Source organism: Myxocyprinus asiaticus, chromosome 26, assembly GCF_019703515.2.
Source record: "Myxocyprinus asiaticus isolate MX2 ecotype Aquarium Trade chromosome 26, UBuf_Myxa_2, whole genome shotgun sequence".
Classification (NCBI taxonomy): Eukaryota; Metazoa; Chordata; class Actinopteri; order Cypriniformes; family Catostomidae; genus Myxocyprinus; species Myxocyprinus asiaticus.
This window is the reverse complement of record NC_059369.1, coordinates 19,981,972-20,008,325: the sequence shown is the minus strand read 5'-3', so window position 1 is coordinate 20,008,325 and position 26,354 is coordinate 19,981,972. Positions and strand designations below refer to the sequence as shown.

General features: G+C 35.6%; 1 protein-coding gene across 3 annotated transcripts in view; it reads left to right on the top strand.

Annotated features, from left to right (window-relative positions):
* Window positions 1–23,811, top strand: part of mgat4c (mgat4 family member C) — a 158,708-nt gene extending 134,897 nt beyond the window's left edge. Inside the window, exons 1-5 of one of the 3 annotated variants that reach the window (XM_051657242.1) lie at window positions 3,552–3,653; window positions 6,173–6,906; window positions 19,610–19,760; window positions 20,630–20,777; window positions 21,941–23,811. In XM_051657242.1, coding sequence (XP_051513202.1) covers window positions 19,662–19,760; window positions 20,630–20,777; window positions 21,941–23,097 — 1,404 coding nt within the window. In that variant the 5' untranslated portion in view covers window positions 3,552–3,653; window positions 6,173–6,906; window positions 19,610–19,661 and the 3' untranslated portion in view covers window positions 23,098–23,811. Of the gene's footprint in view, window positions 1–3,551; window positions 3,654–6,172; window positions 6,907–19,609; window positions 19,761–20,629; window positions 20,778–21,940 lie in introns of those variants that run through there. The other 2 variants (XM_051657241.1, XM_051657243.1) reach the window with 2 other exon arrangements.
* Window positions 23,812–26,354: the final 2,543 nt, after the last annotated feature.

Sequence of the window (26,354 nt, the reverse complement as noted above, 5' to 3'; positions counted from 1 at the left end):
ATGAACATCTCCCCGAGCAGGCATAACCAAAGGAGATAAGACTTCATATTTCTTCAGCAGTGGAAATATTATATTGCAAAAGATCTCACAGCTTGTTTCCCTTCAATTTTCCCAGTATAAATCAGCATTTTGGATGTCATATATTTTCTAATTTCCTTACATTTCCATCACCTTCACAAGGAAATGTAATGAAAAACATAATGCATTATTTATTTGAATAGGTTAGAGAAATAATGCTATGCAAATAATGAAAAATTATGGCTTGCTATGGAGAATCCTGTTGCATAACATTGGGTCCTATAATTGAGAGATAGATTTGAAGAGAATAAAAGGTGTTTTTCTGTTCCTGTTGTGCAACTATTGTAGAGCATACAATACAGTACATTACAATACAACTTTATTGTCAACCGTGGTTGAATTTTGTCTTTGACCAGTAACTTAAACTAAAAGTTACGAATATGCACATTCAGAGTTAATGACATTTGAAAACTTGCCTGTAAACAATGTTTTGAGTAGAATGCAGTAAAGCAGTTATGGTCTTCTGGAGTCTTCTCTGCAAGTTTGATAATATCCAAACACTAGTCCACTGTTTGTCCAGACAATAGAGGTTTGGATTTCATTAATCAAATAATAATGTTTTCCACTCTATAGTGACGTATGTGGAACGTTATTGTGATGATATGGAAAACAACCTAAACCTTTAAAGCCATATTCTTTATACCAGTGTTTCTCTACTGGTTTTGCTTCAGGACCCAGATTTTACACTGGACATCAAGTGGCGACCCACCATAAAAAGATAACCTATATTTAATGTATCATGGGGCACATTTTCTTTTATCTTGCATAGTTTTGTTCATGGTTTTCAAGTATAAATGCATGTATCAAGTGACATTATTTTTTTGTTGTTGATATCAACAACAAAAAGAATTTCTCTTCCCCCTTTTAAAAGTTGACAAACATATTTATTTATATAAGCCCATTATATTTATTATCCAGTTTATTTCGCAATATCAAACATCATTCTAACAGAATATATCTTACACAGGAGGAAAACATTATTAATAATTTGTCCACAAGCCTTGGAGGTCCAGACTTTAAAACCCTCTATGTATTTGCCCTTATATTTACAGTGTAATGACATATAAGTACATGCATAAGACCATGATGGCCCCTCATTAACATGGCTAGGTCAATGTAGCTAGTCTTTCTAATAATAATAATGATAATAAATTATAGTGTTTATGAAAAATAGTATAGATTGTACCTAATAGATTATTTAATATAAAACAATAACATTTGTCAAAATATCACAGTTACTGTTACTACTGTATCGTGAAATATTTTGCATGGGTAATGATGTGATTTTAAAAACAACAACTTTTTTTTGGTGCATAGCAAAGTGTTGCTCTGTTCCGCTTCACTGCTGTTTATAATGTCGGGGGCTGCCTGTTTGAGAGAAAATTTCTCACTAGAATTCAAATGGGCATTGATGCATGGTGAGCATGCGCACCAGAGATACAGTAGATCATAGAGCAGATCATTGCCGTGAGTTGTTTCATTACACTCACGTGAAAAACAAGCTTAATCGCACCACAAAAATATTGCGTTGCAGATTAGAAGCCTTTTTGCATGTACAAAGTGCTGAAATTTCACATAGGTGGCCACAGAAAAAATTTCAATGGGAGAACCATTGCATGTTCTTTCCCTGTTGTCAGCGACCCAGTCCAAATGTACTTGCGACCCACTAGTTGAGAAACACTGCTTTATACTATATTGCATCCGTGAATTTCTGAAACACTTTTGCATTTTAATATGGTTTTCTATACATTCACTGCAAAAATAAATCATTTTCTTAATCGTTGGACGTGAAAAAAAATTGGACGTGGCCCCTTTAAGAGTTTTGTGACACCTGCTTTCCGGCACTCTCTCATGTTACACACATGTTGGCTGGTTAGAGAAGTGAGAGCATGCGTTGTGCAAGAGAGCTCCCGGTTTTGTTCATCGTTTGAGAATTACTTGGGTAAATATCAAATTTCACACAAGATAAATTGCATTAAATATGTGTTCACAAGAGTTGTATGTTAAAACTGAGTGTTTGTTATGAATCATTTTTGAAGGATGCATATGGATTGCATGTGTGGAGTCTGACCACGTTTGGTGCACACATGTGAAAACTGGGTATGTAAATTTAGAATTAATGATATCTTATTTAATCATTTATAGCTCAGAGTGTTTTCCAGTTTAGTGAATAAGTGTAATATGTGTTATATGTGAAAATATGATAATTCTATTGTTTTAAACTATTATACATGTCCTTAAAGCCTGGTTAGAAATGCATAAAAATGTTTTGAGTGGTTTAAGCATGTGTTAAATGCATAAAATACTGTGAGTGAAGCATGTGTTAAATGCATAAGATGCTTTGAGTGGTTTGAGCAAGTACTTAAGTGCATAGGGTGCTGTGAATTATATAAGCATGTATTTAGTATGTGTTGAGGCATGTGGGTAGGCTAATGCCCTGTTTGTATTTTCTTTTGACATTAGCCTCTACCGTATTTCGTTGAACCGTATTTCTTTTTTTGTATTTCATTACCATATTTCAGTGTATCGTATTTAATTTTTTGTATTTCTTCATTTTTATATAAATGTACGACTGCAGTTTTTTTTTCTCTCTCTCTCTCTCTCTTTTGCAAACAGCTGTCCGAATAAAACCCCAAAAAGATTTTTTTGTATCCTGTGTTGTTTCTTTACAACCCACCGGCTACACACATAAATAGCTTTGTTTTATTTATCTTACTGCATTGGCAAATTGTGTTTTTTGTTTTTTTTTGTTTTTGTTTTTTCTCTCTCTGTTCCTTTTTGGCATAAATCTAACAAAATTAGTGAGGTTAATGCTTTAATAAAATATTAAATTTTTTATTCTCTGAAACTTAGTCTTATTATCTTACAATAAAACCTTTTTTAAAGGATTTTATCTCATTTTAAAGATATTTCCACTGGAAGACAAGACAAAAAATACTGATTTAGATTTTTTTTTCTTTTCAGTGTTAATGTTTTTCATGAACCATGAGAAAGTTTGCTGCACATTAAATATACATGCTAAATCTACTGCAAACGAATTATTGTAAATAAGGATTTTAGAGCAGGTCTGCTTACACCAAATCTTTTGCAAATAAATCATAGCATTGCAATGAGCTTGTTGAAATGTGATTGTTGTGCATTTCTCTTGACTTTGATGCACAGTATTGTAGATAAACAAGATGTATTGTAAGTAGATAAACAAGGGACTGCACACCATTTCAGAGAGAGAGAGAGAGAGAGAGAGAGAGAGAGAGAGAGAGAGAGAGAGAGAGTGCAAAAGAGAGCGAGAAAGAGTCTCTGTTGTGAATGCTAGCATTGGATTTCCTTTTGCACAAAAATGTGCTGAGAGGAGATAGTGCTTTCTCCATATCTCACTTGTGACCCAGCGGTCACCTTGGATTTTTACAGAGCTTTTAGGAAAGAGTGCTGTCCCACCATTCCTCTCTCGTTAATCGAGAGGGATGGGAATTTTACACAATAGTGTGGCTTTCACAGTAATTCTCCCCGTTGAGCTAACGGATCGAGCACCTTGTTATGTTGACATGCATCTTTTGGAAAAGGAATCAAAACATATTGTGAGTTTAGCTTTAAATTTAGACTTTTGTTGGCATTTACTTTATATTTACTGAACGCACATGGAGATATGTGAACAAATAAGGTTTTGTTTTAGTTGTGCTGTCATTCAAGCCCTAATGCCATGCCCCAAATATAGATCATTCAAAGACATGATATTATTGTGACAGATGAGTAAAAAAAGACAATAAAAATGGGCTTCAAAAGTCAGTAATATATTCTTTGTTTTATTAACATAATTGGACAAAATCCTATTACTTGTCTATACAGTCCACAGCAATTCATTTTGCAGCCAATCACACAGAACACGTTCATGCATACTGTCTGTGCAATTTCTTAATTGTTGGTCTATGTGCACATGCATTAGATGACTGTCTTAGTCTCATCTCTGTTGCGTCAAGTTAAAGAGTTCAAATTTTAGTAGTCTCAAGAGCCAGGATTTTGCTCCAATCTGTTGCGTTTCATCCTGCTGTTTTTTTTTTTTTTTCTTTTTCTTTTTTAACACACGATCACATTTTTTGGACTGCTCCTCAGTCATTCTGTCCTGCCTGCACTTCTTGGTAAGTGTGGTTTGGCAGGTCAGGGGTTGTGATTATGCTTGTTAATTTTTTTATTGTGTTATTTTTCATAATTCATTATTCTGAATTAACATGTTTAATTGACAGCCCTAGTTTTTAGGTGGCCAGAAGCTTTTACATTTTAGGGAAAGGAGAAACCAGTTTTGTGTGTGTGTGTGTGTGTGTGTACTTAGAGCAACCTGGAAGCAAAGTGAGAAGAGAAGGGCTAGACCAGGAGTGAGAGAGAAAGAAAATGACAATATTGAACAAAAGAATGAGAAGGACTGTAATGTATTTGTGCTCTTTACAGCAGAAACGGGGAAGTCAAATCACTGAGGTCCATCTCCAATGCTCCCCTTTGAGGTTTTGGCTGGTGCTATAATCTGGGTCAAAGTGCTAACTGCTGATAGAGCCTGTGAGAGGCTTACTCGCACATGAATCATTTCTCATACCTCTCTTCCTCATTACGCTTTCTGCTGATAGAATTTCAAAGGCCTCTGTGTCTCTGGCTGACCTTAAAGGTAAAACTCTGCCTCATGGCAATGACAGAACCTCACTCAACAAGCTGACCTTGCGAGATGCGCCATATAACTAAAAGTGAGGGTGGTATACATTAAAGTAAGCATTAGTCACTCATATTTAGCAAGAAGCCAAACTGAGAGTTTTAAAATGTGTGAATATCAAATAATGTAGGTCAGAAAGACAAAGCAGCAATGTAAGTGCGAAGTCATTGGCTCTGTTCCAAAGCAATAGTGTGTTGCCTACTTAGACAACTTTTTTTTCATAAGCACACTCATAATGCAAAGGCTGTCCCAAAAGATAAGATAATTTGTTTTGGCCAAATTCTAAGGCAGCATTGCATGTATCCTTCACAGATAAGGTGAAACTCAGAATGCTCAGTGGGAAAAAATCCAAGATGAATGAGTAGAGAATTATTGATTTTAAATGTATTTCTTTCATTACTGAAAAATACTGACAGAAATAGTTCAATCTAATTAAATAAATTATCTATTTTTACCAATATTTGTGTTTGCTATGTATGTTTATGCTTATTAGAGTATGTTCATGCTTATTAGATAACACCATTAGCTTTGCAACATGCTCATGGAAAACCCCACTGTAATCAATTGTGAGTCGAGTCCCTTGTTGCTTCACATGAGGAGTGCTATTCTGTGGTATGTGGAGTTGCTTCTTATGTAGAGCGTTCCAAATTAGTCACTTATGAGGTTTCATTTCAGTTGCTGCCATAACCGCTTAAGGCTGTCTACACTGGAAGTGTCATAACGAACGTTCTAAACCATTCATTTGTCTTGTTGGCAGAAGTAGCACTAGCGATTGCAGTGCAAATTGGAACAGGACATCCGTTTTCTGACGGTGTGACATGCCGCAACGTACGCTTCCAGTGTAGACAGCCTTAATTATAAAAATGGGAAAGATATGCTTGAGATGCGACTCGCCGCCTGCATCTGGTGTAGACAGAGTGTTAGAAGATTGCTGTCTATATAGACTGTAAACAGCAAGGCAACAACATAAAATATTAGGCCACGTCCACACTAATACATTTTCGTTTAAAAACTCATAAATCTCTCTCTGTTTACGCCTTTCATCCACACTAGTACTGAGTTTTCAAACAAAAACTGATAAGTGTGGACGTGGCTTCAGAGTGTATAATTACATAGAATGTATAATTAGAATGTATATCTTCATTGATTGATTGATTGACTGTTTGATTCATTGATGCATTGATTTAATAATTAACTTTAATAATCCAAATTTTTTTTGGAATGTAGTATTTTTTAAGGACCAAAAAGCTTTCATTATGCATGGGAAAGTGAACAATGAATCATGCAATATCTCGCTCTCTCTCAGTAAAGCATTTAAATTCTGGCCTGTTTGCCTTCCTTATTGTTACAATTAAAGCAGCTGGCATTTGTAAACCATTATAGAATTTTCTTTGTATTCAGGATCAATCCAGCTCTTCACACAGCTTCCAATCTGAAGCTAAGCCACCTGTACAGCCGGTGCCTGCTGCAGCTTGGACTGCGCCCAAATCCGAGCAGGGTGCTGGATTTATTCATACATCAAAACATGGAGACATTTGGATGATCCTCAGAGTAAAGTGCCTCCATGGCTTCTGTGCAGGAGAATCACTATAAATAGGCTGCCACCAAGTCTCGGGATGGGAATATAAACAAATGTCGTCTTTTATCTGTTATTTCTCAGAAAGGCTTAAGTACAAGACTCCATGAGATGTGAAGAGATGTCACCTGCTATGGAGGAAAATTTGAGACCTGGGAATTACTAAAAAGATCCTTCTTTTGTGTTGTCATCAAGTCCTACCTAGACAACAAATGTCCACACGTTCCTTAAGAATTGTCACTTATACAGCATTCTAAGAGAAACAGAAGCCTTCCTCAGCTTTCCTGGCCTGCTGCAAAGGAACAAACAAGAATTTTTTGACTAAGCAGGTTTTAGTGAAAAGTATAGCTTGATACTTCATGTCTACTAGAAAGATGTTGTGTATGTGTGTGGGTCTCTGTGTGTGGTTTGTGTCTGACAGTGTCAGCAATAGTTGAACAATGTTTTTCTTGTGTTTTAGTGAAGATTCTGCAGTTACAAGCTCACAGCTTCTCCAGAGGCTCCAGAGAACCATCTTATGTCTTATGAATGTGGTGATGAGCAAAACCAATGTCAAAAGGTGCCATTTCAGCAGGCACATACAAACCTACACACAAACACACACCCTTAACAGATCTATATGCAGTCTACTGAGAAATTAAGATCTGCGGTGTTAGTGCTACATAACCAAAGCATGCTGACATAATGCTAAAATGGAATGGCTTTGTATATAGGCCATTGGGGTCATTGTTGATTGAACAAAATGTTTATCAGGTCAGTTGATTCAATGCAAATTACAGCATACTGAATGCTGTATTATGAGATTTTCTCATATTTATTTTAATTGCCCACCCCATGAACAGTATTCAAATGCGAACAGAATAGCATCCTAACTCCACTGTTCAGTCCTACCTGTGATTCAATCTGCAATTTTCATGAAAGCATCCTAGATTTCTAACATTCTAAGGGGACATTCACACTTCATCTGTGCTGTATTTAAAAAAAAAAAATTTCTAACAGTTTTTGTTTTTCTATGTAAACATGCACTAGATGAAACGTCGCTTTGAACATCGCACAGCATCTTACTGTGTTTTTTTTTTTTTTTTCAGCAAATTGTGCATGAGTGCCATGTGAAGTTAAAAATAAAAATAACTTTCAGACACCTGCACTGCATTCTTCATTTGTTTAGCTGCGTGTAGCTTTTTTAGCGCAAGAATTTATTCTGACTGAACGGCCCCTGAGAGAACATGGCAATATTTTGACTAGTGAATATATATATCTATAAAGTGTATAATTCATTCAGTCCATTAAACATCTTGACACTGTAATCCTATGAAAAATCCCATGACAACATCTTAAATCTAGGTCAATTCACAAATTTAAATTTCCATTCTCTAAAAGGTACTTAGAGATTGCACTTTTACACCTGAAGCTCAGGATTGATTTGTAGATTTGGCTATGGTTATTCTAATATATATATACAGTTGTGCTCAAAAGTTTGCATATCCTGGCAGAAAATGTGACATTTTGGCATTGATTTTGAAAATATGACTGATCATGTCTTTTATTTAAGAATAGTGATCATATGAAGCCATTTATTATCACATAGTTGTTTGGCTCCTTTTTAAATCATAATGATAACAGAAATCACCCAAATGGCCCTGATCAAAAGTTTACATACCCTTGAATGTTTGGCTTTGTTACAGACATACAAGGTAACACACACAGGTTTAAATGGCAATTAAAGGGTAATTTCCCACACCTGTGGCTTTTTAAATTGCAAATTAGTGTCTGTGTATAAATAGTCAATGAGTTTGTTAGCTCTCACGTGGATGCACTGAGCAGGCTAGATACTGAGCCATGGGGAGTAGAAAAGAACTGTCAAAAGACCTGCGTAACAAGGTAATGGAACATTATAAAGATGGAAAAGGATATAAAAAGATATCCAAAGCCTTGAAAATGCCAGTCAGTACTGTTCAGTCACTTATTAAGAAGTGGAAAATTTGGGGATCTCTTGATACCAAGCCAAGGTCAGGTAGACCAAGAAAGATTTCAGCCACAACTGCCAGAAGAATTGTTCGGGATACAAAGAAAAGCCCACAGGTAACCTCAGGAGAAATACAGGCTGCTGTGGAAAAGGATGGTGTGGTTGTTTCAAGGAGCACAATACGATGATACTTGAACAAAAATGAGCTGCGCCAGTGCCACAAAAAAGCCCGGTTACAATATGCCTGACAACACCTTGACACACCTCACAGCTTCTGGCACACTGTAATTTGGAGTGATGAGACCAAAACAGAGCTATATGGTCACAACCATAAGCGCTATGTTTGGAGAGGGGTCAACAAGTATTGTGCAACAAGTAAGGCCAAACATTCAAGGGTATGTAAACTTTTGATCAGTGCCATTTGGGTGATTTCTGTTATCATTTAAAAAGGAGCCAAACAATTATGTGATAATAAATGGCTTCATATGATCACTATCCTTAAATAAAATACTTTTTTTGAAACGTTTTTTTGCATGATCAGTCATATTTTCAAAATCAGTGCCAAAATTTCACAATTTCTGCCAGGGTATACAAACTTTTGAGCACAGCTGTATATATATATACACTCATTTGTGGACATAAGGGGTTAACCGCAAGGGGAGACTCACAATTATTGCTTTTAATTGCAGTTGCTTTTGATCACTTTGAACAACTAATAATTAATGGTACTATTTAGTCAGTACCCTGGGCAGTTGCAAATGATTAATCAATCCCTTCATATGAGCATAGTCAATTACATTAGTCATACACAGCCTTTTATTTTCTACAACCACAAACATGAAGCAGACATTATTTTCTCTTTCTCAAACATGTTGTTGATTGCACATTTTCCACAAAGACCTATGATCCTTTTCATTATTGTATTTTTGTTTGTTGTAAATATGCCTACTGGCAAATTTGGATAAACTGAGCTGCAATTTACAAATTGATTAACACAAAGAAATTCATTTAATTATCAAAATCAACTTCATTCTCTTAGTGTCTCTTATCATCTGAAACCCATACTTTGTTGAGGAGAAAAATCTATGTAAGTGGCTGAAGCTTTGACACAAAGCAGAAAGCTGTAGAATCTGCTGGCTTAATTGATTATTTGTGCAGAGCTGTATATCAGTGAGGTGCAGCATACCCTTGAGAAATAATGTAAAACAGATAACAAGATCAAATGTGGAAGAATTGCTTTCTACTGCCAGCTTTATTAATCTCTTAGTCAAAATGGCTTTTTCTACCCTCTATGCAGGTTTTTGCATTAAGGCAAGGTACGCCTCTGCGTCCTAAGTTGCACAAAAGCTACAGCTGACAGAGGTTTTATGAAGCTGTTTTGATTTGAAAAAAAAAAAAAAAACTCTCTGGCTCATGATTTCTACATTAGCTTACGGTTTAAGCTGCAAGCTTCTATTTGTAGTAAACAGAAAGTTTTTTCATGTAGGTTTACTTTTTCAGGAATACATTTTTGTTTTTAAGTATAGGCATGTTACACTATGCTTAACCCTAGGTTAACATCTTTTTCTTCTTTTGTGCCAAAAGTATTCAGTGTGAATTACAAACTCAGGGTAAAGTATGAACAATGTGAAACATCAAACAATATAACCCAGAATTACATTAACCCAGGGTTAAAAATTTACATCTTCAAGTGTGAAAAGCTCATTAGAATTATAATTAGAATGCGACAAGTTTCCAGCGACAAGCAATTTGTCCACACTGGATGCGAAACTATGGACCCTTTTCACACTTCCGGAAGTAAACGATTGCAGGGTAAACTTTGATAGCGGTGAATAGGAGACCACGGCAAATATAATTTTTGCTTACCCATTTGCTCTAACATCAGAAGAAAAACACCACTACTACGTTTACACAACTTTCCAAATGAAGAATTTTTTTTAGAGCGGTGGATTAAGACAGTCAGAAGGAGAGAAGATGGCAAATTAACAGACACTCTCTCAACACTTGTGTTCAAAACCTCATCATAGTAACTTTTTTTTATTTTATTTTTTATAATTCCACTAAATTCCAGCGGTAATATAATACAATTATTATATTATTATAAAATATAAAGATTTTAAAAAATATACAGGTGCATCTCGATAAATTAGAATGTCGTGGAAAAGTTCATTTATTTCAGTAATTCAACTCAAATTATGAAACTCGTGTATTAAATAAATTCAATGCACACAGATTGAAGTAGTTTAAGTCTTCGGTTCTTTTAATTGTGATGATTTTGGCTCACATTTAACAAAAACCCACCAATTCACTATCTCAAAAAATTAGAATACATAAGACCAATAAAAAAAAAAAACATTTTTAGTGAATTGTTGGCCTTCTGGAAAGTATGTTCATTTACTGTATATGTACTCAATACTTGGTAGGGGCTCCTTTTGCTTTAATTACTGCCTCAATTCGGCGTGGCATGGAGGTGATCAGTTTGTGGCAATGCTGAGGTGGTATGGAAGCCCAGGTTTCTTTGACAGTGGCCTTCAGCTCATCTGCATTTTTTGGTCTCTCGTTTCTCATTTTCCTCTTGACAATACCCCATAGATTCTCTATGGGGTTCAGGTCTGGTGAGTTTGCTGGCCAGTCAAGCACACCAACACCATGGTCATTTAACCAACTTTTGGTGCTTTTGGCAGTGTGGGCAGGTGCCAAATCCTGCTGGAAAATGAAATCAGCATCTTTAAAAAGCTGGTCAGCAGAAGGAAGCATGAAGTGCTCCAAAATTTCTTGGTAAATGGGTGCAGTGACTTTGGTTTTCAAAAAACATAATGGACCAACACCAGCAGATGACATTGCACCCCATCACAGGCTGTGGAAACTTAACACTGGACTTCAAGCAACTTGGGCTATGAGCTTCTCCACCCTTCCTCCAGACTCTAGGACCTCGGTTTCCAAATGAAATACAAAACTTGCTCTCATCTGAAAAGAGGACTTTGGAACACTGGGCAACAGTCCAGTTCTTCTTCTCCTTAGCCCAGGTAAGATGCCTCTGACGTTGTCTGTGGTTCAGGAGTGGCTTAACAAGAGGAATACGACAACTGTAGCCAAATTCCTTGACACATCTGTGTGTGGTGGCTCTTGATGCCTTGACCCCAGCCTCAGTCCATTCCGTGTGAAGTTCACCCAAATTCTTGAATCGATTTTGCTTGACAATCCTCATAAGGCTGCGGTTCTCTCGGTTGGTTGTGCATCTTTTTCTTCCACACTTTTTCCTTCCACTCAACTTTCTGTTAACATGCTTGGATACAGCACTCTGTGAACAGCCAGCTTCTTTGGCAATGAATGTTTGTGGCTTACCCTCCTTGTGAAGGGTGTCAATGATTGTCTTCTGGACAACTGTCAGATCAGCAGTCTTCCCCATGATTGTGTAGCCTAGTGAACCAAACTGAGAGACCATTTTGAAGGCTCAGGAAACCTTTGCAGGTGTTTTGAGTTGATTAGCTGATTGGCATGTCACCATATTCTAATTTTTTGAGATAGTGAATTGGTGGGTTTTTGTTAAATGTGAGCCAAAATCATCACAATTAAAAGAACCAAAGACTTAAACTATTTCAGTCTGTGTGCATTGAATTTATTTAATACACGAGTTTCACAATTTGAGTTGAATTACTGAAATAAATGAACTTTTCCACGACATTCTAATTTATTGAGATGCACCTGTATATAAAGAATTTAAAAATTGGAAATACAAAAAATTTTCTATAGATTTACGCTGCTAAATATGGTGGGAACACGTCATCACAGTGTGGTAAAAGTGTCCATTTAGCCCAAGATGGAGCACTTGTATCAAAATGAATGGGATTTTTGCCTTGAAAGGCAAAAAAAAAAAGAAAAAAAAAAAGTGATGAACAGTTATGAGGAGCAGGATTTTGAACAAGTTTCACAGTGGATAGTGGGAACAAAATGTCCTGTCGCTCATTGCATGTTAGAACAAAAACTAAAAATTACATGGAATAAATTCATTCATTTATAATTTCTCATTTTATCGTGTTATGTCTGATTTGAAAACTGTGTTCAAATTAGATTTAGAATTAGAAATATTCTGTGACAAGATGCTTTAGAGGCTTAATCTATTTTACAACTGAGCTGTAAGTAAATTTGCAGACTAATATTTGTTTTGCATTTGAGGCTTAAAGGATCAGGCTTTTAGAAAATAGCTCACTAGCAGCATTGAGCATCACTAAAACATACCCGAAACACCCCTAATGTAAAGGGCCTTGAATGTTCACTATTTATAGCTGAGATGCTGTTGAGTGCCAGGAGTGATTGTGTTAAATCAAACTCAAACCAAGTGTTCTCTAATTCCACATTCTCTCATAGTGCATTTACATAATAGAAATTGCATAGTACTCTCACAATCTAGAAGACATCCTTCCTCAAATATTTCACTCTAAGCCATTGCCAACTCTGTAAACTGATTTGTTTTTCTTATTCATGGGGTCCTGCGGCACATCAGACATGACTGTAATTGCCTTCCTTTCACCAGGGAGCTTCTTGTTTCTCATTCTGAAGTTTATTCTCTGTTTCATGTCACCAAGGTAGAGAGAGACGGCACCCTGTGAAAAATGACACTCCCTCCGTCATGCAGAGGAGAACGAAAAGATAAGAATGGTAGATAAATGTCAGCAAATGCAGAACTCAGAATGCTGCCACCCCAGTGTTCTTGCCTTGTAATGAATGGGTGTTTATAAGTACACTGCCTGTGAGATTGGTAAAACTGTGACAGCTCACATTAGTGAACTCGGAATAACGCATAATTGAGCCGATGTTAGACACAAGAACCATCTGGATTTGCTGTGTTTTTATCAAAATCAACTCTTTAGATTGCTCTTCTTGTTTTCTAAATGAGCCGCCTCGTTTAGCATGGCAGTATTGCTCTAAATGGGCAGTTAATATTGACTGCTGAAAGGACTGCTCACCCTGGGAGGTGATGATCTACCGAGCAATAGGAAATGGGTATGAGCCTCAGGTTATTTACGTCAGCACTCTCTCAAAAAAAAGATCCCTGGCAGCTGTATGCAGCAGCTCTGCAGACTGCCTATAATTGCAGCTCTTCCAAAATCTGGCCCTGTCAGGAGTAATTACGCAACAGATGAAGGTACTAGCCTAGGTTGGTGCTTTTTCCTTTAACAAACTAAATCTGTGGATTTAGTCTGAAAAGAAATGCAATCATTATTAAATCTTCGTTTTTCTACCATTTTTGGAGGACTTTGGTTTTAGAGCTCAAAATTTTGTGTGTATGTCAACAAGCAGTGCTCTGTGCATTTATGAAAGAGGGAGGGATCATGTCAGCTCTGCTTTATCCATTTCTAATGGATGTTATTTATTTATTTATTTATTTATTTTTGTATTTTATTTATTTATTTTTGCACCCTGAGGGTACATCTGGACACTTCACAGGGAGATTTGAGGGGGTGTAGGAATACCTAGGAAACTGAGTTTGAAGCCATGTTTTTCGAAAGATATTTGAAAAAACATTTATATTATAAGTTTCAATCTGCTCAGTTCAAAATAACAGTTTTATTGAATTTTCACTCTTGCTTCATCTGGGTTTAAACTCTTTTCTATTCCTCTGAGGCTGTAAGTAATATAGTGCAATATAGGGTCCTGTTTCTGAAATTAATTCAACTCTAACTACTCTCAATACATTAACTTAAAGGTGAAGTGTGTAATTTCTTCACCACTAGCAACACTAAATGGAATTGCAAAGATAATGACTTTTCAAACAGGTTTTCTGCACTTTCTCCCCATCTTCCATTGGTCACAATCTTATAGTCCTGTTCTAAACTCATGCCATTGGTTGAGCCAATGTTGCTATGATGGGCTGGTCAGAATGCTCCAACAAACAGAAAAATGCCATTGTTTACACTTAACTGAGAAATCAGCATACAACTGGATTATAGTTATATATATTAAGCTGAGATAGAAAAAAGTATTTAAAGATGTAATTGACATTTAAAAGGATGTTTTTTATGTTTTTTTATTTTTATTAAAAAAGTCAAAAACTTTAAAAGTTCTTGAGAATTATGTGCTTTATGGAAACATGCTGTGGTCTGTTAGAGGTCTGCACTCTGCTCCAGTTCCTCTCACTTCACCACCAGTGAAGTAAGAAAGTAGTTTTCAGGCTGGTCCTCCTCTGCTCTACAGCATCCTGGCTGAATCAATTCAATCTTGCTATTACTCTGCATTAACAATACATGAATCCACCTGTATTAAAATGCAGAGTGGTTTGAACTGGAAAATTTAAAAGCAAGCCACTTGTGTAATTAAATGTACAAGAAATGTAAATACATATATATATATATAATGTACTTAAATTTCTTGTACATTTAATTACACAAGTGGCTCGCTTTTAAATTTTCCCATTCAAACCACTCTGCATTTCAATATATACTGTATATATATATATATATATATATACACTACCGTTCAAAAGTTTGGGGTCACTTGTCTGAAATGTTTCTCATGATCTTAAAAACCTTTTGATATGAAGGCATATACTTCAATGTTTGAAATTTGTTTTGTAGACAAAAATATAATTGTGCCAACATATTAATTTATTTAATTACAAAGCTAAAATTTTATTTTAAAAAAATGGATGACATGGACCAAATAATTAAGAAAAGCAGCCACTAAGTGCCCAGCATATAGATGGGAACTCCTTCAATACTGTTTAAATAGCATCCCAGGGTTATACCTCAAGAAGTTGGTTGAGAAAATGTAGCCACTTTGAAGTTGCTAAAATATAACTTAGTTTTGATTTATTTTGGATTTTTTTAGTCACAACATAATTCCCATATTTCCATTTCCATTATTCCATAGTTTTGATGACTTTACTATTATTCTAAAATGTGAAAAAAATAAAAATAAAGAATGAGTAAGTGACCCTAAATTTTTGAACGGTAGTGTGTATGTATGTGTATATATATCTATATATATATATATATATATACACACACACACACACACACACACACACACACACACACACACACACACACACACACTGGCGGCCAAAAGTTTGGAATAATGTAGAGATTTTATGGAGGATATTGGTACTTTAATTCGCCAAAGTGGCATTCAACTGATCACAAAGTTTAGTCAGGACATTACTGATGTAAAAAACAGCACCATCACTATTTGAAAAAAGTAATTTTTGATCAAATCTAGACAGACCCCATTTCCAGCAGCCATCACTCCAACATCTTATCCTTGAGTAATCATACTAAATTGCTAATTTGGTACTAGAAAATCACTTGCCGTTATATCAAACACAGTTGAAAGCTATTTGGTTTGTTAAATGAAGCTTAACATTGTCTTTGTGTTTGTTTTTGAGTTGACACAGTATGCAATAGGCTGGCATGTCTTAAGGTCAATATTAGGTAAAAAATGACAAAAAAGAAACAGCTTTCTCTAGAAACTCGTCAGTCAATCATTGTTTTGAGGAATGAAGGCTATACAATGCTTGAAACTGCCAAAAAACTGAAGATTTCATACAAAGGTGTACACTACAGTCTTCAAAGACAAAGGACAACTGGATCTAACAAGGACAGAAAGAGATGTGGAAGGCCAGATGTACAACTAAACAAGAGGATAAGTACATCAGAGACTCTAATTTGAGAAATGGACGCCTCACATGTCCTCAGCTGACAGCTTCATTGAATTCTACCCACTCAACACCAGTTTCATGTACAACAGTAAAGAGAAGACTCAGGCGTGCAGGCCTTATGGGAAGAATTGCAAAGAAAAAGCCACTTTTGAAACAGAAAAACAAAGAGAAAAGGTTAGAGTGGGCAAAGAAACACAGACATTGGACAACAGATAATTGGAAAAGAGTGTTATGGATCTTAACCCCATTGAGCATTTGTGGGATCAGCTAGATTGTAAGGTGCGTTAAAAGTGCCCGTCAAGACAGCCACATCTATGGCAAGTGCTACAGGAAGTGTGGGGTGAAATGTCACCTGAGTATCTGGACAAACTGACAGCTAGAATGCCAAGGATCTGCAAAGCTGTCATTGATGCACGTGGAGGATTTTTTGATGAGAACTCTTTGAAGTTGTTTAAGAAGTGCTGAAATTTATTTTCGAATTTTAATTGTAATTTTTCATGTTATTAGTGTCCTGGCTATACACTGTGATCAGTTGAATGCCACTTTGGTGAATAAAAGTACCAATTTCTTTCCATAAGAGCAAAATCTGTACATTATTCCACCAGTGTACATATATATATATATATATATATATATATATATATATATATATATATATATATATATATACATATATACACACACAACAGTTAGTTCCGGTCCTTGAATCTGATTGGACGAGAGACATTCCATGTTCTAAACTAAAGTGTAAGAGCAGTGCAGATGTGTTAAGATCTTCTGTATATGTGTCTCTTTATATGTAATTTTTTGACATTACATATGTTAGCCAGCAGGTGGTGGCAAAAGATCATTTTTGTGTGTAATATGAGCCAGTTAGGTGACGTGAAGTCAGCGTCAGTCAGTGTTTACATACAACAGCACTACATGATCGCTTGTACTACACTACTAAAGTTAGGAAATAGCTTTAAACGGCTTTAAACGAACAATTTCAGCATTACGACTCATCACAGATGAGAGACACAATAGACTGATTGATTACACAAACTCAAGGTGCTTACCTCTTACCGGACTTTCCACATTGGAGAGGACATACTGTTCAAAATGGCAGAGGAGACTGCGGTTTCTATAGTGAATGACTCTTGCGCACCGGCTACCGCGAAATAGGGAGAAATACCCCCGCTTGGACAGCTATTTTTCCACTTATAAAGCTGATGTTCAGAAAGCTGAAAGCATCTCTGCTTGAGAGTGGCATCAGGTGATAGCACATGCTCCATCTCTCTCTCTCTCTCTCTCTCTCTCTCTCTCTCTCACACACACACACACACACACACACATTCATCCATACTTGCTTATCCAATAACTTGGTAGAAACAGCACAAGCCGTGATACTATTTTTGAAGTGACATTTTTTAATTACTAACGAAGGCTTGGTTTGAACCAGCAATGTCAGATTCTGATCCGTTGCGTAAGAAAGTAGTTCCATGCACAAATGCATTTTTATGACCGTACTCGGTTTTTCCTAATTTCTTTACATTTACTTGTTCATTGCTGTTGTATATAAACAATATCACACTCGCAATCGTGCTATATGGCCCTAAATCAGCACTGCTGTGATTACCTTCGGCACTCGGCCTGTGGCCTTGTGCCTGCGGCTGAATCACAGCAGTGCTGATGTAGGGCCATATATTACTCTTGTTCGTGTGATATTGCTTATATACAGTATATATATATAACATGGATGTCAACATCATTGAGTCTGTCTGGGATTACATGAAGAGACAAGGCAAGGCAAGGCAAAAATTGAGCACAGCCTAAATAGATAGAAGAACTGTGGCAAGTTCTCCAAGAAGCTTAGCAAATCCTATCTGCTAACATCCAAGAAAAACTGTATCCTAGGATTGGATAGGATAGGATCCTTAGACAATTAATGCTGTTTTGAAGGCAAAGGTTGTCACACCAAATATTGATTTAACTTTTTTATGTTTGATGGACTTTGTTTGATGTTAACTGATAAATGAAAACTATTTATGGCATAATTTTTTTAAGACATTCCCCAATATGCAATATTTTTCAGAAGTGCCTAAACCTTTTGCACAGTACAGTATATATGAATGCATAGCCCTTTATTAACAAAAGGTGTCTTTGACAGTCAAGACATTAGCCCTTGATTGTGATTAAATTATGCATTAAAAATGTACTTCTGTTGTATAAAGCCGTGTAGTTGATCTCAATGTGTTAACTTCTTTATTGGTACAAAGACAAGTTCATCCAAAAACATAATTTACTTTAAACAAAGTCATACAGATTTGGAACAACATAAGGGTGAGTAAATGAATTTTTGGGTGAACTATCCCTTTAAGGAATACTCATTGGCTTGACAATCTCCAGTTAAAACAGGTCGGCGATGGACAGGATCGATACACAGCTGGTCATGGAATCCAATATAAAGTTATTTTATATTCCATTAGTGGTATAAGGTGCTTAGCAGCAGCCATTGAAAAGGCTACACTGATACATACATGGAAAGCCTTCCAAAACACATGCATACCATCTTTTATTGTCAAATTACTCTGCATAATTTGAGGTCAGAAATAAAAGATTACCTGGGGTGTATTTTATGCACATGGCAGAGCTGTTTTTTTTTTCTTTCCCAATGACAGCCACTCCAACCATGTATCATCATTAGATGAAGATGGCCAAAATTGAAATACAGTTTCAACTTGCAGTAAAGCTTTTAAGAAATATAATTTGTTCTTGGTACACAGATCCTGAAAATAGGGCAAAACAATAGGACTTGAAGACACAGAGTGCAGACTTTGCTAATGCCTGGTGTGTAGGGCCAGAATATTAACCTCACAGCATGTTGTTGAGATGGAGTCTGTATTACAGCATGCCTACATTGTTGTCAGGTTAAATACTGGGCTTCAAGGCACCAGGAGGCTGTTGCATTATTTTTAGTGTGCCCTTATAGTTAATGTCCTGTCTTATAAACAAAAAGAAGTGCTCCACTGATGTGTGTACAACTGTTAAGTTGTTGGCAGTTTTTCCTGAATAGCAAGGACATGATAATTTTAGTGTTCTAAACTTAAAACTGAAGTGTATGTTTTTTCCGTTGTCAATATACTTTCTCCTATCCCTATCACATATAAGCCATGTGGAAGTTCTGTTTGTTTGAGCATCCTGACCAGCCCGACCCCAACATTAGCTCAACCAATAGAGTGAGTTTGGTGTGAACTATAAGTTTGGGGCGGGACTATCTGTTTGGCCAGCCAATGAAAAACGGGAGGAGTGTTCAGGAAGCCTTTTTTTTTTTTTTTTTTTTTTTTTGCAGAAATCACACACTTCAGCTTCAATAGCCCAGATAACTGGATTATTGGAAGAATTTTATGTGAAATACTTGAGTTCATATTAAAATATCTGACTTTTAGTTACAGACTTGAGAATCTGATCACAGTTTGTGACAATATTGATATCTTTTCTGAAATTCTAGTAGAGACAAGTTAGGTCTTTTTCTTAAGAGAAACATCTAAGAAATAGGAGGATTTTTAGAGTTCAACTCTAGGATCTCAGTTGTGATTTTTCTTTCTTATGTAATGGAGAAATGTCCTGATAAAGTATTTTCTCTATGTGCTTTCTCAGATCAGACTGGTAGAGTTTCCATCATGAGAATGTGTTGAAGTACCTGGACAAGATGAGGTGTTTCCGAAAACGTTCGGCCATTCCCTTCCTGGTGGCTCTCATTACCTTCTTGCTCTTCATAAACCTCTACATTGAGGATGGATATGTGCTGGTGAGTCCATTGCTTGTTGAAACAGTGTGTAAATTACAGAGACCAATGTATTTACAACATTAGTGCAGCAGATAACAAGACAAAAGTGGACTTCACAACAACTCGACTACTGTTGTTGCATGTGATTTAGCATTAATTATCTCTGTACTGAAAAGTTATTTTGTTTATACAGTAGGCTTTAATTACCAAATATTGCATATAAGACTGCCAGTGCTGCACTGTGCATGTATAAGTATCAGAGCTCACGATGCAGCATGTTTAAAATGTCATGATGTAGAGGCAGTCCAAACACAAGAGACTCATTTATTATTCATGAGGCCAACTTTATGATCAAAATTTGTGATCATAACATGTCACGTGTGTTTGTCTGATGAATTATTCAAAAGTTGTACCCATTTCTGACAGTCACTTTTCGAAGTAACCCACATTTAATTGAAATACAAACACCATCAGAGCTGTAAAAATTTAGTGTGAACATTTTATGGGTGCTAAAAAGACAGCAACGCTATACTTTCAATGCTAGTCAAATGATTTATAGAATTGAGTAATACTGTGTGTACAATTAATTATTCAAAGGCCATCATTTACATTTGATGAGATTATACAAGGGTGTGCAGGAATATTGCCAACTCTAAAAATAATTACCTGCAGTGCTTACGTTTGGAGATGTAAATGGACTTCTACCGTCTCTTCAACATACAATATAACCACGTTCCTAGAAAATGAAGCCTTGAAGACTCTAACTTTGTGGCTTTCTAATAGGGAATGTTGCAGATTTTTTTGGAATCTTGTGACAAGCATACAGGAGATTCTGAGTAATTCTGAGTTTGAGACTAGAACTTGTCTATCTTGGATGTCATGTGTTTCAGGAGGAAGATAAACGTCAGTTGCGAGAGACCTCAATGCATCCTCTTAACTCAGAGCGATATGTTCACACCTTTAAAGACATCACCAATTTTTCTGAAACCATCAATGTGACTTATCGATACCTTGCTGGAACACCTTTACCTCGAAAGAGTAAGAGTGCATATACAGTGCATATACAGTACATTTACAGTGCATACATATTCAGTATATGTACACACACACACACACATTTTTTTATAGTAAGTTTTACCATATTGATTTCACATCTAAAACATTAGTTTATATAAATGACAACTTTCTTTACATTAAATATGACATAAACTTTTTACCATCATGCCTTCTTCATGTACTTTTGTTAATTCTTTCAAAGGCTTTATGTGTAGATTTTGTTTTAGCCTTGTCCCAGACCTAGATTTTCAATATTAAACTATGAAAATCCATTATAAAAATACAAATTATTACATGTTTAAAATTACAACAATCTAAACAATGAGTTAATAAATATAAACCATTTTGATATTTATTGTGTGAAAAAAATGTTTGTGTGAAAATATTTTTCTATTTTTAAATTAGGTAGAGGGATATACATTTTTCAAAAATTACAGCTGTTCTCCAGTTGTAAAATAATTTCCACTACACCAAACAAATTTACCCCATATATATATATATATATATATATATATATATATATATATATATATATATATATGAGATGAAATACAAGACAAATTATGTTTGAAGAAAACAAAGGAAAGTCAAGATAAGTATATCTTTTTATTAGGTGTCATTTCAAATCAAATTGTAATTTTACCAAATTATGGCAAACATTTGAAAATATGATTTAATTGTGTGTCTTTAGGGTACATAAAATGTTAGGTACGAAATTAGTCTTAACAAGACAAATGCATCTGATGTTTATTTTTTTATTTTATTTTATTTTTTTATGTTAAAAATGTGCTTTCCATCACCATCATTTTCAGCACAAAATTCTATTAAACATAATACAGAATTTGTGATGTAATGGAAATTAAATTGTGAAGGGACTTTCAGATAAAAATGAAAAAAAAAAAAAAACATAAATCTCCTGTGATGCATGTGCATAAACTGTTGGGACATTGTTAACTGACAAATTAAATAAACTAGAGAGAGTGTGAAAAATGTTTTAATGAGACTTTTCTTTCTAGATGTCCACAGTGCTAAATCGCCAAAGTTGAATATACATCCGTATATATAGTGTGGTGTCAAATCAGTTCACAGCATGTGTTCACACCTTTTAGTTCACATAGTATATAATTTCTTTCTGTTTTTTGCAGAGTATCTCACCATTGGATTGTCATCTGTGAAACGAAAGCGAGGAAACTACCTGTTGGAGACCATCAAGTCCATTTTTGACCAATCAAGCTATGAGGAGCTCAAAGAGATTGTAGTAGTTGTCCACTTGGCAGACTTTGACCTTGCATGGTGTGAGAGCCTAGTTCAAGAAATCTCAAGGAAGTTTGGCCACCATATTATCGCAGGCCGACTGTTGGTTATCCATGCCCCTGAGGAGTACTACCCGTCCCTGGATGGGTTGAAGAGAAACTATAATGATCCTGAGGACAGGGTACGCTTCCGTTCAAAACAGAATGTAGATTATGCTTTTCTCCTCAACTTCTGCACCAACCTCTCTGATTTCTACATGATGTTAGAGGACGATGTACGATGCTCTCGGAACTTTCTCACAGCCCTGAAGAAGGTGGTAACTTCTAGGGAGGGCTCATATTGGGTGATGCTGGAGTTCTCTAAACTGGGCTACATAGGGAAGTTATACCACTCAAGAGACCTTCCCAGACTTGCCCATTTCCTGCTCATGTTTTATCAGGAGATGCCTTGTGATTGGCTTCTTATCCATTTCCGGGGTCTGCTGGCCCAGAAGGATGCCATTCGCTTCAAGCCATCACTTTTCCAACACATGGGATACTATTCCTCTTATAAGGGTGCAGAGAACAAACTCAAGGATGATGACTTTGAGGAAGACTCCCTTGACATCCCAGACAACCCACCTGCAAGTCTGTACACCAATATCAATGTGTTTGAGAGCTATGATGCTGCCAAAGCGTACAGTAGCGTGGATGAGTACTTTTGGGGCAAAGCTCCGTCAACTGGGGACTTTTATGTTATAGTATTCAACAAAGAAACAAAAATTAGCAAAATCAAGATCATCACGGGAACAGATGATCGGCAGAATGATATTTTGCATCATGGAGCTCTGGAAGTGGGTGAGAAATTAGTAGGAACAAAGAAGGGAAGGCAGTGCTCCTCCTATATAACATTAGGGGAGTTTAAAAATGGAAACATTGAGGTTCACGATGTGGACCACAAGATTGCTTTTGATATCGAGTGTGTTCGTATTGTGGTAACGGCAAGTCAGAAAGAATGGATTATCATTAGAAGCATTAGCCTGTGGACTACACAAGGGGCAAGTCAATGAGAACTTTTTTGAACCTTAGTTAAAGGCACAACTGTCAACGGTTTTATTTATCTATTTATTTAATTATACAATTTCTAAATTATTTATTCATTCTTATGAGAGAAATCTTTATTTATTCATTAAACTTTTGTTAAAGCCAAATTTCAAAGGGGGTTTCGAACAGTTCTGACATAAACAAGATTTTTTTATAAAGACATTTAGCATACTTATCCTTATGCCCCCCTTTTCCATTGTTACACCATAATGTTTGCTCCTCAGCTAAAACTTTCAGCACCTAAAATATCTTGGCTCTCCTTTTTTTTCAATATCTTAACAGACAGAAATATCCAAGTGTAGCCACTGAAAATGCAGCAAGCTTGGTTCAAAAGTTGCTTGACGCTGAACTGTAAACCTTTCATGGTAACACTTTACAATAAGGTTCCATTCGTTTACATTAGTAAATGCATTAGGTGCCATGAACTAACAATGAACAATATATTTTTACAGCATTTATTAAAATTTGTTAAGGTTAGTTAATAAAAATGCAATTGTTCATTGTTAGTTTATGTTAGTTCGTAGTGCATTAACTAATTTAATAAAAATGCAACTTTGGATTTGTATTAGTATATGTTGAAATTTACATTAACCAATATTAATAAATGCTGTGAAAGGATTGTTCATAGTGCATGTTAACTAATGTAGTTAACTAATGTTAACAAATGGAACCTTATTGTTAAGTGTTACCCATTTCATTTCAGTGAGGTTATATTTTGGTTTCTTTATTTTTTTTATTTTCTTTGCCACATAAAAAATATTTCCTTATCTTGTTGTCATTTCCACAAGCACAGGGTCAATACTGCCTTGAATATACAATCAATTGTGGCATGAATCTACGCAACATTTCACACTATCTCCCTTCTGAATAATAACAGAAATGTTATGCAATCAACCTTGGGCCAAAAGAGTCTCCTTAGTGTAGCGTTTTTTTTGTTTGTTTGTGCGGTCCTTCGGAGGCATGGACTGAAACAGAGTGTTGGCATTCACCCATCTTCTGAAGTGTTATGATTGGATAGTACAGTGACGAATGAGGTAAACCTCCCTTTCCTTTCAATATTTCCCCCCTTGCATTTTCCTCAGCGCAATTTTACCAAGGTAAATTGGGTTTTGTTTGGCTTGTTCATCCCATCAAATCACACCAGCTACAACAACTGGAATTGTTGGATGCCCCATGCAGTTTTATGCTATTGTATGAATGTGTAATTTAAGAGACATTAAAACCATCTAGTTACTGCATTTAAAAACTTTGTTCAATTTAACATGTCATATGAAAAATGCAATAAGTCAACTGTTTACATGACTTTGTAATGTTGCAAACTATGTCTTTCTCCTGTTTTTCTTTATTTTTAGATGGCAGTTTTTCCCATTGAAAACAACATGCTTTTTTCCCCCTGCCATTTCAAACTGCATCTCATACTTGTGTAGATTCTGCAATAAACTGCATTCTGAACAAGTGCAAAGGCACCTGATATCATACAAATACAAGATACAAACATTTACATTACATTAAGAGGTGCTCTGCACCCACGTATGTCAGAGGGTGAAAAGCTAGTTAGCTTTGCCATGAGTATCAAGAAAGCCATTACTAGCAGTATTTCTCAGGCTAGAAATGTGTTACATTGCTGTATACATTTGTTCTCATGCCAGATCAAAATAGCATTGTTTCCTGGTCAAACGTGCATAATTTTATTCAATTTATTGGAAGTGAATACCTCTCGCCCAATTGTATTTGTGAACGCTTTTTGAATGCATTTCAGACTCCTATGGCTATTTAATGTCACAGTATGTTTTCAGTAGTTTTTTAATGCTTTCTTGTGAGCAAAGCACAGATCCTTTTTTTAAGCAGCCAGCAAAGTTTTAGGGCTGGGTGTGTAATAAAATGTTCTAAATGAAAATATTGGAAGGTTTTTTTCTTCCTAATAAAACAACCGAAAACATTATTGTTCATGCATGAGCTAAGACAGAATGCCGCAGTGTTAGTACACCTGTCGGTTTTATGCTTTATGACTTGTTTTCAAGTTTCTACTCTGAACTTGACTGGCATTGTACTGTACTTGATTTGTGTAATTTAACTCTACTGATAATACATTAATACAGCTGTCATCTCACGTATTGTGCTGCATAGGTGAATGTTTTATGATGCAGAGTTATGTTGTATTTCCTCCACACTGTTTGTCACATGGTACTGTAACTATATTGTAAAATGACATATATTTTTTTACATTTATCATTAGAACTGTTTGCCTTGTATGTTGTACCTAAATATACATTGACTCAAGTGTTGAGTTTGCAAAAATGAATTCCATTTGATCATTGAATATCCAGAGATGGTAAGGTTTCAGGTTGAAACATTTGGGTATAAAAAGAATGATCGTTATAATGTCTAAAAGCACACTTGCATGCAAATGCAAGCATCCCTCATGCAGTAAACTGGCTTGACACCGTATCAGCCAGCAAATGGATAAACTTGAATATTCCCTTCCCTTCTGTGTGTGTGTTACAGGTCCAAGGCATAGGACCTGAGTGACAGATTATCTGATTTAGTATCACTTTTTCTTTACAACTTAACCATATGTGAATAATCATCACATTTGTAATCACAAATACACATTTACATGTATATATAATAAAGCTATGAAATAATAATACATTTTTCTTAATTATATATTCAACCTCTGGTAACATATCACCATATAATTCACTCAAATGCTTTAATATTAAACGATGACCCACAAGGTTAGCCATTTTTAGGGTTTCTTCTGTGAAAATGCTGAAATATAACTGTGCTGGGTGTATGTAAAACTCTGTAACGTTTGACGTCACTGTACAACATTTACACCATTAGTATTGCAATCTGACATTAAACATAACATTTGTACAGAAATAATCACTGAAAACTTAAATCAAACATGTGATTTAAATAAACAACATATTACAAGACATATGTGGAGCCGTTTCACTACTTAAAATCTGAGCCGAAAATAATCTGAAAACACAATGGCTAAGGGGACGGGTGCAATTTTGGCCAATTCACTTGCATTGAACAAATGATACTATTGATATGTTGTACTCATTACAACAGGGGAAACTCAAACTTTAGAAAACTCAACATATCTTTTCATTTAAACTAACAAATTCTTTGACATGAAACCCAAAGAAGATGAAGATTAACATGTTTTTACATGAGAAATGTTGTATTTTACAACTTTTACATTGAACAT